A 12,738-nucleotide genomic window follows, 5' to 3' on the forward strand; every position below is an offset into this window, starting at 1 on the left:
CCTTCTCGTGCCTCCTTATCTCTTTGATGCTTCAGTAGGGCATGAGATCTCAGCTTTCCATTTGCTGTCTTGTTGATCTGCAGATGCCCATCTTTCAATGCTATTCAGACAGAGGTGCCTTGTAAATTTGTATCTGGAGGCCAGCCTACTCTGAAAATGAGCCTTGTCTACCCGTTGTCTCCTTAACAGCCCCTTTTGGATGTCTGGTAAGTGTCTTAAATCTAGCCTTTCCATAGCCATGTTTCTTCTTTCCGCAAGCCCCCAGCCTACCCTTCTACTTGCTTTCCTGTCTCATAAATGCTAATTTTGTCTTCCCAGCTGTTCAGGCCCAAACCCTATCAGACAACTTGAGTTATTTCCAACTTTTGATTATGATAAGCAACATTGAGGTGAACATATAGGTAGAAAATTTGGTAATGGGTCTCCTTACTTTCTCTTATACCTCCCATCTCTAAGCACACCCATTTGACTTCTCCTTTAAAGCATAACCAGAGGGGCGCCTAGGTGGCTCAGCCAGTTAAGTGTCTGCCTTTGTCTCAGGTCATGATCCCAGAGTCCTGGGATAGAGCCCCACATCGGGCTCCCTGCTCAACGGGGAGCCTGCTTTCCCTCTCCCTCTGCCCCTTCCTTCCCACCTAATGCTTTCTCTCTTGCTCCTCTCTCTCTCTCAAATGAATGAATGAATGAATGAATGAATGAGTCAATCAATCAACCTATATTTACAAAAGAATAACTGGAGACAGAGACAGAGCACATCGCAGTACCTCAGCACTCTCCTCTCCCTCTGGATCATTACAACAGCCTCCACCTGGACTCTGACCCTGTCCTTGCTATGCTCTCCCTCCAGTGATGCTACATGCAGTCAGAGTGTAGCTGGACTGAAAGGATCGAGATACAAGCCATGGCCTGTCAGTGCCTTGCTCAAAGCCTGCCAGTGCTTTCCACATCACGTGGGACAAAGCCAGGGTGCTTCTATCACCCACAGTCCCCATCTCCAACACTCTGCCCCCATCCCTCTTACCCTAGCTCACTGGACTCCTGCACCCTTTTCCTAAGGTCTCCTTCTCAGTGAGCCTTTCCTGACTGGTAAAACTGTGGGCCTTCTTCTGTAGCACTTCCTGTCTCCATTCCTGCTTCATTTTGCTCGGAAGGACTTGTGCCATCTGATAAGTGACATATTATACTTATTTGTTAGCTTATCGTCTCTTTTCCCCCCACTAGCATGTATGCTCTCTGAGGGCGGGGATTCTCCTTTGGTTTGATTATTGCTCTTATTCCAGTCCTTATAATAGAGCCTGGCATGAAGACTCAGTAAATAATAGTTGAGTAAATAGTGTTTCTGTGTGTGTTTGATTAGTTTTAAATCTTCCTCACACATTGCTTTGTGTCATGTCATGCCTTATTGTATATTTTTATTTTTGTGGATTTTTCAGAAGGTTTTATTTATTTATTAGAGGGAGAGAACCAGTGCAAGCGGGGAGGGCAGAGGGAGAGGGAGAAAGAATTGGAAGCAGATTCTGCCCTGTGCAATGAAGCCCAATGTGGCGCTTGATCCCATGACCACGAGATCATGACCTCAGCCAAAAAGAAACCAAGAGTCAGATACTTAACCGACTGTGCCACCCAGCACCCCTACTTTTGTGTTTTTAAAAAAATTGTGGTAAAAGACTCATAACGTAAAACTGACCATCTTTAACCATTTTTAAGGATACATTCAGTTAAGTGCCTTCCCATTGTTGTGTGAATCTCCAGACTCCTCTCATTTTATAAAACTAAGAGTCTCTACCCATTAAGCAACTTCTCATTCCTCATTCCCCTAGTCACCCATCATTCCAGACTCAGTCTCTATGACCTTGACTACTGTAGGTATCACATGTAAGTGGGCTCATAGAGTATTTGTCTATTTGTGACTGGCTTGTTTCACTTAACATAATGTCCTGGTATTTCATACATGTTGTAGTGTGTGTCAGAATCACCTTCCTTTGTAAGATCGAATAATAGCTCATTGTGTGTATTTGCCACATTTTGTTTATCAATTTCTCCATCAGTGAATCCTTGGCTATTGTGAATAATGTTTTTATGAACATGGCTGTACAAACATCTCTTTGAGACCCTGCTTTCAGTTCTTTGGGGTATATATATCCAGAAGTGAAAATGCTGGTTTGCTTGAAATTCCATTTTTAATGTTTTGAGGAACCAGCATACTATTTTCCATGGTAGCTGTACCATATTACATTCCCACCAAAAATGCATAAGGTTTCAATTTCTCCACATCTTCACCAACATTTGCTGTTTTCAGGTTTTAGTTTTTATCTTTTTAGATCATGGCCATCCATCCTAGTGGTTTTTACTTGCATTTCCCTAATGATTACCGATGATGAACATGTTTTCATGTACTTTTTGGCGAGTTTTTATATGTTTTTTGGAGAAAATGTCTATTCAAATTCTTTGTCCATTTTTTTTTTTAAATCCAGTTTGTTTCATGTTATTGAGCTGTTGTTTCTGTGCTTTTTCCGCCCAACAGGCCACAGTGATTGTTGCTTTTTTTGGTGATGCTTATGTTAAATTCTGAAGGACAAGGAGAAACATGCTGAATACAGTGGGCTAGGGTAGAAAGACAGGGCGTCTAATCTTGGCAAAGTGAGCGGCATGTATAAATGATAGTAGATGAAAGAGACGTGTAGAAGCATAAATATGCATTGATGCATATCTGTAAAATTTGTATGTAGTTTACATATTTTTCTCAAAAGGATTTATATGTATATGTATATTTATGTGTGTATATGTGTGTGTATAATGTATATATTATGATAAGGTTTCTCAACAATAGCACTATAGACATTTTGTAATTATTGGGTAATTACTCATTACCCAATAAAAATTGGGTAATTATTCATTGTGAGGTGCTGTTCTATATATTGTAATGTGTTTAACAACATCTCTGGGCTTCATCATGAATCAGTAACACCCTTGCCTGTTCCAGTTGTGGCGTTTAAAAATGTCTCTATACGTTGCTAAATGTGCCCCTGGGGGCAGCAAGGCCTCCACTCCTGTCCCAGTTGAGAACCACTGATACAAGAGATGTTAGATAGATGGGTGGGTGGATGGATAGATAGATGTACAGATGGGTGAGGGTGGTGGTGAATGCTGGTATATTGTTATATCATGATTAAAAGGCTTATCTATAACAGGCTCTATTTATGTGTAAGTCAATACTCAACAACCTATCAATTATGTCAGTTGGTTTGGGGGTCAGCTTAAAGAGCATCTTCTTATATTCTTTTGTGAGCTTGTATTGATATTATTGTTATTTCTTATTGAGCCCTAACTGTGCTAAGCATCTCCCATTAAGACTCAATTATACAGTAAATTATAGTATTTCTCCCTTTCTATTCAGAGTTTTGCATTCTGCGACCATTTTCAAAGCATTGAACTACAGTTTATTCCTTTGCATTTCTGAGCTCCCTGGCAGAGTGAGAGACTGAGAAACCTTTAGCTTTCACCCATTTTATAGATGACAGAGCAAGAGAGGATACAATTGACTAAAATAACATATTCCTCAGTGGTTTTGGAAGACATGCCAAGCAACAAGAAAGGGTACATTGTAGAAAGGTTCGTGAGAATGATTTTGAACTCTTCAAAATTAATTTTGACTGGTTTAGATACAAATAAACTTAACAGGCTTTTAAAAGCATAAGCTGACTAAGCACAGCCCCTGTCTGATTCCTGAATTCCTTGTATGACCTTTGAAATTTGCAAAACCCCATTAAAATTAGGGCCGCTGTTGTTCAACTTTCCAAGGAATTTCCTGCAAAAAAAATTACATGATTTAAAAAAAAAAATCCAAATGTTGGTCAAATCTAAAACTTGTCTATTTCTAATCTGAAATACAGACAATTCGCATACAGTAAATAGCCAAATCGGTAGAGACTGGTCCTATGAGGTTCTCACCCCTAGCTCAGTGATGCATTTAATTCCTTCAAGGGTTGGAATCTTCTTTGAAGAGAGGAGAGTGGTCATTCAAATTACAAATACATTTAGCAAATTCACAATAACCTACTGATAGGTGTTCATGGTGGCAGTGTTTGATATATGCAAATAGAGTGCATTTTTCTTAAAATATTCCCAACAATGTAAAATGCATGTGAAATGTAGCTTTTTTTCCTCTTTTATCCTTTCATGGTTTTTCTAATTGTGTTTAAAAAACAAAACAAAACAAAAAACAGCTTCTGGGAGATCTGCTCTCTCATCCAACTCTTCAAATGGTACAATACAGTATCATTAACTTGAGCATGATTGTTGTACAGCAGCTCTCTAGAACTTGATCATCTTGCGTGTCTGCAACTCTGTTCACTGAATTCCAACTCCCCTTTCCTCCACCACCAATCCCTTTCATTTTTATCCACAAAGCTCAGGAATGATGGGAGCCAAGAGGGAGGCATATAATCCCCAAATTGCTTCAATTTGTCTCCAGCCTGCTTGGCATCGCTTCTGACTTCAGCTGTGCTCTTACCCGGGGTGATTTAAAGATAAAGGTTAATGTTTATTTAGCAGTTATGCATCTCTGCTAAGCTCTTCGAATCATTATCTCATTTAATCCTCTCAACAGCATTGTGAGTTAGATACAATTATTATCTTCTTCTATTTTAATAGATGAGGTAAGAGACTTGGAAAAACTGAGTGATATCCTCACCTTCACACACAAAGTAGTAGACGGAGGATTGGACCTCAAGTCCCGTGCCCCCAGAGCCTATAGTGTTAGTAACTCTCCTAAACAGAATGTGAAATACCCTTTCCACCTCCCAGTACACACATATACTCCCACTGCAGATCTTAATGTCAGGAAAAGCTGGATAAAGAATCAAAATGAAAAGAAAGCAAATGCAAAACAAAACAAAATCTCCAATGGAAACGCTTCCCCATTCACATGGTCCAAATCGCACAAATGCAGAACTCACGGACATCTAAAGGCATCGCTGTAGGTTTTATACTATATACATGGAACTAAAAATTAAGGGGCAAAGGTTGTACATTTCTTTGTTTTAGTAGAAACAAACTATCATAACTTCATAAGCATCACCTGCCTAGTTCATAAATTTGGTCCACAAACACATTTAATTTGGGTACAATTAAAAAAAAATCTAATTCTACATGTTTCAAGGAAAGTGTGCGCCTTTCGTGTTGGCAAATTCCTCGCTACTCCTTGTCTTGCCTTTTTCTCTTCATTCACTTCTTTTACCTGCTTTGCCCTCTTAAGCATTTGCATTTGAAATCTCTGCTTAATAGTAAAAATTGGGATGGATGTGGGATGGTTTTATTTATATATGTCCTGTATTAATATACAATACCTGTATTTTACCTTAAGAACAACTTCTGACGAGGTATTTGCTCTCATATTATATTTGTCTTAATATTATGCCCTCCCCCTTTTTTTTTGCACTAACATTTCATTTCCTCTTTGGATTCCTATTTATTTAATTCTTCTTAGTCTCTAGGCCAGGGGTGGCTATGAATGAGAGGAAGAGAGGGGCTTTCTTGAAGCTGCCTTTTGTGTGTGTGTGTATTTTTCAGAGATGCTTAAAAAAAGGATGAAGCCATCTTCTCTGACTCCTACTTGCCCCTTGGTAAAGACAGTAAAATGCTGTGGTTTCAAGGTCCAGGAGGTGTTAGGGTTAGGGGCAGGTGGTGGCATTTGGGCCATTCAGAGGAGGTAGTCAGCGAGTTGCTTTCCTCCCTTGGTCCTCAGTTTCCTTGTCTATAAAAGACAACTGATGATAGTTCACCTGATCTGTGTTGAGGGTTTGATTAACTAGCCAGTGACCTGCCCAGGATGGATCGAAATCCAGAACATACGGGTTTCTGTTTCAACTTCATTTCATTCTTCTCAGAAACTGGCATTGAATACAGACACCGCCAGTGACATCAAAGTATATAAAAGGATTTCTGATGAGAATGTCAGAGAAAGGTTGCAATAAAAATGTGCTCTTGCCAACAGAAGCTCTCTAAACCCACCACGCAGTGTCAATATGCCTTATGTATGAATTCATTAATGTCTGCGTGTGTGCTACTATATGTGGCATCCGTGTATGTGGTAGCGTGTATTTTGTGTGGCACACATACACGCGGCATTTGTGTGTGGATAAATGTGCCTGTGCGGTGTGTGTGTGTGTGTGCGCGTGCACCTGGAAGGAAACCGCTGGCAAGAGACTACATTGCACTAGATACTTGATGGTACCCCTTATTCAGTATATAATCCCTCATAGTATATAAAATGAAGTCCGTTTATGATGTTGGTCTTATCTTCTAATTAAAATCATAGGCATGAGGCTTCTTTATACCTGCATAAAATAAGCAGTTTAATTTCTCTACTCCAGGGGAGAAACGATTTCATTGCCTGTTATGTATCCCATCAGCACATGGTGGGAAGCAAGTCAGGGTGGTGATGAAAGCTTCATTCCTCCTCAGTGTGTGTGTCCTCTCCGACTTGGGGAGGAGCACAGATGCATCCCCTGAGGTGTTCTCGAGGGTAGTAGGGGTGCTTTTATCTGCTGTCCCTACCCCTTCACAGTCTCAGGGGGGGGGGGGTTGAAGCTATTCTATGAAAAACCCATCCTAGAACATTTGCCCCCAATTATTCACATGTGAATGAAAAAAATAATGCTGCATCCATTTCTTAAAAATTTGCTGATAACTAGTAATAACTTATTTCAATGAAGCCAAAGCAAATATTTGAGAAAAAGCTTGTTTTGGAAGCTATAAAGGAGTAAAAGAGGAAAAGGACTACGAATCCTTGCAGTGAAAGGGATTGAATCTGTTTTAAAGCTTACTTTATAATAGTAATATATACTACGGGTAACATTTTAAAAATCCTGCTATTTAATAATTTTATTTTATAAGGTATGGGAATGGTTTTTGGCTTTATTTTGTACTTTGGGGCTTGTGGTTCCACCATGTGTAGAAGTAACCCTAACGACTGGTGGCAGTATAGCCAAAGTCAGGAAAAACTCTAAGAGGAAATAAACTCATTTGCTCATTCAGTCGGTCAGCAAACATGAGGTACTCGAAGGAGCTGGGTCTCACTGGATAATAAAGGTCAAAAGGGCAGTGATGCTGATGAAGCCAGGACAAAAGTAGGGGGTAGAGTCTGTTAGGCTGCTTTAGGGTTTTTAGAATATAGGAAAAGCCATCTAGTGCTTTTATGTAGGGGATGTTGGAATAAGATTTGTTTTATAGGATAGCTGTTTTGGCCAGTGTGATCAAGTGGATTGAGGGGCAGGAAGGGACAGCATTGAGACTGACTAGGGATGTTTTACAGTAACCCAGTGTAGAGATTATCACGTTTTGGACTATGGAAGTTACAATGGCAGGAAGAGAATGGATCTGATTTTAGAGCTAATTAATAGGTAAAATACATGGGGTTCAAAGACTAAGTCATTTTCAGAGGTGAGTGGGAAAGTAGAGTCAAGGATGACTCTCAGGTTTTTGGTTTTATGTTGAATCATTTGTAGAAACATGAGCTGAACCAGGCAGGATGTGGTGGGAGAGGGATAGGAGTGGGATCAGGTCCATTGTGGGGCATGGTGAATTTGAGGTGTTTGTGGACTTCCAAATAGAAGAATCTGCCAGGAAGCTGGGTCTGAGACGTAGAGGAGACCTGAGATCCAGATTGAGTTTTTGAGTCATCCCCAGAAAGATGGTAATTAAAAAATAAATAAAGAAAGAAAAGCTTGGAAGAAGTCACTGAGGAACAGTGCTTTGGATAAAAGAAAAGAGGGTCTAAACTGATGGGTTAGCAATATTATATAAGGAGATCCAAGAAGGATCAAAACAAATCTAAAGGAAGACAAGATGAAGATGGTGCTATGGAAGCCCCTGGAAGAAAATGCTGCAAGAAGGATGGAATTGCCATTGGTATTAAAGACTGTCAGGATTTCAACTGTGGGAAAGGTCTAAGTGTCTAAGTTCTGTTGGATGAAATACTGGAAAATCAGTTGCGTGTTTAGTGAGACCAATATAATTGAGGTACTATAAGTAGAAGCCAATCTGCACTGATGGGAGGGAGCTTTTAGGTAAATACTGAAAGGTCAATGATAATTATAGCGATCACTTGTAAGACTCTGTTATGCCAAGTACTCAAAGCCATTTTCAGATATCAAGATACTCAATTGTTGCTGTGGAAACTGAGGCCTCTAGAGTTAAGTAGGTTTCCAAGGTGACTCATGATGAACAGAGAAGCGTTGAGTTTGAATCTCCTTCCCTGGATGCCAAAGCCTTTGTGCTACACCATTCTGTCCATTTGGCTTGGGAATGATGCACTTTTTGGAGCAGCAGTCTTTGCCCCAGCGGCCTTTGAGGATACGGGCTTTGGAAAGTATGTAGAACAAAGGGATCATTGAAACCACTTAAGTCAATTAAATCTCTCAAACAATTAATTCAGAAAGAACAAAACAAACATTGGGATAAGATGGGGATCCTTTTCAAAACTAAAGGGCAGTAAGAACAATAGTGTGATGAAGAGTGCCTTGGAGAACTGAGGGAGGGGGCAAGGGAAGGGGCTGTGTGTTGGTCTCAAGGTCAGGGGACAGAGGACCCTAGGAATATGCTCCCAGTACTTAAAAGATGGACATCAACAAGGAAAGTACCTGTAAGATGGACATCACAACATGAAGCCTCATTTGTATGCAGACCTAACATGCATAATATTCCAGCTCCATTCAGCAACGAAGGACTAAATCAGGGGAAAAAATGCCAATATTTCAAATAGAGACCCACATACCCCTTTCTGTGCTGTGATATACAAGTACAGATGACTTTATATTTATGCTTCAATTTCTTGTATTTATTCTCTCATGCTAACTCCATCTGTATTTTCTCCCCTCTCCTTTCTTTAGATCATGCTTCTTAGTGATCCTGAGATGGAGAGCAGCATATTAATCAGCTCAGATGAGGGGGCCACCTACCAGAAATACCGGCTCACTTTCTACATCCAGAGTCTCCTCTTCCATCCCAAGCAGGAGGACTGGGTGCTGGCCTACAGTCTGGATCAGAAGGTGAGCATACATGGTTTTTATTCACATCTTGTCACCCAGGTATGTCACTTATTGGCGGTACTGTTTATCATTTCATAGGCTTAAGATGGTTTCCTCTATAATTTTAGTCATTTGACCTGAACGACCCTGTGAAGCAAGTAGGAAATGTGTATTCATAGTGATTTTATAGTGATTTTAGTCAATGCAGGTGTCGAAGGGCTAAGGTGTCTGTTCAAGCCTGCCCAGCCAGTAGTTGGAAGAGCCAGAGCTGGAATGAATGTTGTCAGATTCCAAGTCTAGGGAGTATTCCCACATACCGCATTGAGTAAAATTTGAATAGACCATTGTTCGTAGGTTAGCAAAGGAAGGAGTCTCAAACATGTCCATTTTGTTGTTTTCTACCAGTACCTTTAAGATATAACAATCCAGTAAGTCCTCCTTTTTGAGCTCAAGATCCATTTATCCAGCTGTGTACTTGACTTTGCCTCTTGTATGTATTCAAAGGCTCTTAATTCAAGGTTTTCCTAAAACGGACTTCTGCCCTCCCTTCAACAGAGCTGGTTCTCTTCCAGTGTTCCCTGGTATCCATTTGGTTGTATCCATTTGGTTGCAAAAGTCCAAGACCAAGGAGGAATCCCTAACACTTCCTTGTTCTTAACCTAGCATCTGTAACCTATCATTCTGTCTCCATCTCTTAATTCTGTGGACTTCTGTTTCCACCACCACTCAAACATAGGTCATATCTGTCATTTGAGTAATAACCGGAGTCTCTTCTAGTGTGTTGGTACTATAACCTGGATGATCTATTTCCCAAATGTAGATCTTCGGATCTCCACATTTTTTCCTTGCTCACAGAAAAAAGACCACAGTCCTCTGTAGAAGACCTCATTATCTGGTCCCTCCTCTGATTTGACTCACTTTTACCACTTGCCTTTGAATGGCCTTCTTTTAGTTCTCCCCAGTTGCCTCCCTGGCTCCATTTCCTGGGCCTGGAATCTTCTTCCCTGAAGGCACCTTCATTGCTGTCAGATCTCAAATCTAATATCACTTCCTCAGGATGTCTTCCCTACAGTCCCGGACAAAGTTCAGTGCTGGATGGTGTAGTGCCATCAGAGGTGTGTCATGCATGGGATTTGATGTTGACTTACGTGATCTTTGAATTATCTGTGCTTCTCCCCAGACTACAAGCTCCAGGAGGGCAGGACCAGGTCTGGTTTTGCTCTGATGTAGCACCGGTACTAGCTCAGTGCCTGGTACTGGATTTGTGAGGTGAACGCATTAGTGGAGGAGTGCAGAAGTGCTGTCGTCACGAACCTGGTCAACTTGTACTTAAGAAAAGGGACTTTAGATTATCCTTTTTTGCATTTCCTTAGTAGAGAACCTTAGTACAAACTATTATGTAATCATGTTCAGAAATCAATCAGGGGAAGAAAATAGATAATTCTAAGCACTGCCTTGTGTAGGGATATCCGCAGATTAACCTTAATTGAAATAGCTTTGCTTTTTCTCTCTTAAATCCTGAGACAGTGGCTCTTCGGTATATATTTGAATATGTGATTGCAAGTGTGTGTGTGTGTGTGTGTGATAGAGAGAGAGAGAGACAGAGACAGAGAGACAGAGAGAGAGAGAGATGTCAGCACCTTTAAACAATAATTTCACCATAACCTTTATATCTCTCATTAATGGAGCTTCATGGTGGGTGCCGGGTGCTTAACGCAATCCCCTGAGGACAGCCACATGACATTTGCAAAGCACAGCCATTGCAAATACATTTCTTTCATGGCATCAAGTGGATAGTGTTTGAAAGACTTAGTCAAATGTCAGGTAGTCTGTGATTTTGGATGTTTTCGTACTGCTATGAATTTTGAAGCTGTATTAAAAAATATGGGGGGCTCTTGTTAAAGGCTGGATGGTAATTTATGGAAATGACACTCAGAAGTCCTAAAATATGTTTTTATTATTACAAAGACAAGCTAGATTAGACATCTCATGCCAAGAGGTTGATAAACCAAGTGCAGGAGTGTATCTAGAAGGACTATCCCTTTCCCCCATCTCCATAGCACTGAGAACATCTGGGGCATTGCTCATGAAGTAGTCTTGTGGGTATAACGCCTTCAAAATACTTTCTGGCTTGGTGGCTGCTTTTTTACATAGTAAAAATATTTGGAAATGTGGCAGTGGGTGTTGATGGATTTTCCTAATCACACTGCACATTTCTGGATGTATTATTCCTTAGGTACTCTTTCTTGTTGACATCTTTTGCATAAAGTGGCTGAATGTTCTTCAGGCCCATAAAGTTTCTAGCTGGTGCCCTGCCATTCTTTTAAATAAATGGTGTGAGGAGGCAGACGATGCCCCTGGCAACATTTGCAGAGTTGGCATAAAACACCTAGCCTCCATCGTCCAGGGTTTAGAGGAGTTTTTCTTTATTTTGGAATAATTTATTGGTTTAGAGTCAAGGAGAGGGATGTTATGCAGCAGCGGATGAAGAGTCAAGATTGATACACCAATGTCTCATTTGAGACTGGAACCTTCTCTGATGTGCATGCATTGAGGCAGCTGGTTTCTTCTAGAGAAAATGAAAAGTGTTAGTAGGAAGGTAACTGCAGCATCAAAGGGAGATGTTTGTGGTGAGGAGTGAATCGATGTTTCCATTATTGTGCCTTTGATGAAATGCACTAGCAATTTCTTTAGAATCGGTAAGGCTATCTCGTTATGTTGTATGTATTACAAAAGACCTAATTGAATGATATTTTAAAGGGACAATATCCACTTGCTTTACCTTCCAGATTGCTACCTCAAAGCTGCAGGAGACTTGCCAGGAGATCTCACTGGGGAAAGGCACTGCTGGAGAATTAAGAAAATACCTTCTGCATAGAAAAAAATTATAGCTAGAAATTGAGATATGCATATAACATTGTGTTAGTTGAGAAGCTGGATGGCAGGCTGTGAGTCCACTAGGAAACATGGCTACCTTGTACTGGTCAAGGTCAGGTTCGGGAAGATCACCCAAGCCTCCAGCCTCCAGAGCTGCAAAGGGGGGTGGGGTGAAGTAGAGACAAATGCACCCTGCACATGACCCTTTGGAGGGCCATGGCTCTCCACCTTTGATGTGTCATAATATAACAAAGTTATTCTTTTTTTAAAAGGTCTTATTTATTTATTTGACACAGAGAGAGAGAGAGAGAGAGCAAGAGAGCACAAGCAGGATGAGTGGCAGGCAGACGGAAAGGCAGAAATAGGCTCCACGCTGAGCAGGGAGCCCTATGTGGGCCTAGATCCCAGGACCCTGGGATCATGACCTTAGGTGAAAGCAGATGCTTAACCAACTGAGCCACCCAGGCATCCCTAGCAAAGTTCTGTTTCCTGTTCAACTTGACTTGGGATTTTGACCAAATCCTTCATTCTGGCTATCACAGGAGTTTCCCAGTTCCTGCTAATTCCTCTGCCGGCTCCTCTTCCATCCTACAGATTCTCTTGGCACTTTGCATTTTGGTATAAAGGAGCTCAATACTTACTAAAGACGAGAAATTCTTTCTTGGCTATATGAATCTTTGAAAATGCTTTATGAGAATCTTTGCAGAACAACCGGCAAAAGTAATAGGTTATGGTTGATCAAACTGGAATAATAAAAGAAAAGCTACTCCTCTCCTCTCCTCTCTGAATCAAAGCCCTAGACCGTCTTTGGAGGGCTGTGTATTTACAGTTA

The 12,738-nt window shown here is 40.8% G+C and overlaps 1 protein-coding gene across 2 annotated transcripts in view; it reads left to right on the forward strand.

Annotated features, from left to right (window-relative positions):
- Window positions 1-12,738, forward strand: part of SORCS3 (sortilin related VPS10 domain containing receptor 3) — a 587,951-nt gene that overhangs the window by 292,242 nt on the left and 282,971 nt on the right. For both annotated transcript variants that reach the window (XM_082722548.1, XM_082722549.1), the window contains exon 4: window positions 8,892-9,050. In XM_082722548.1, coding sequence (XP_082578674.1) covers window positions 8,892-9,050 — 159 coding nt within the window. The remainder of the gene's footprint in view (window positions 1-8,891; window positions 9,051-12,738) is intronic.

The sequence above is a fragment of the Mustela nivalis genome (assembly GCF_964662115.1).
Source record: "Mustela nivalis genome assembly, chromosome: 2".
Classification (NCBI taxonomy): Eukaryota; Metazoa; Chordata; class Mammalia; order Carnivora; family Mustelidae; genus Mustela; species Mustela nivalis.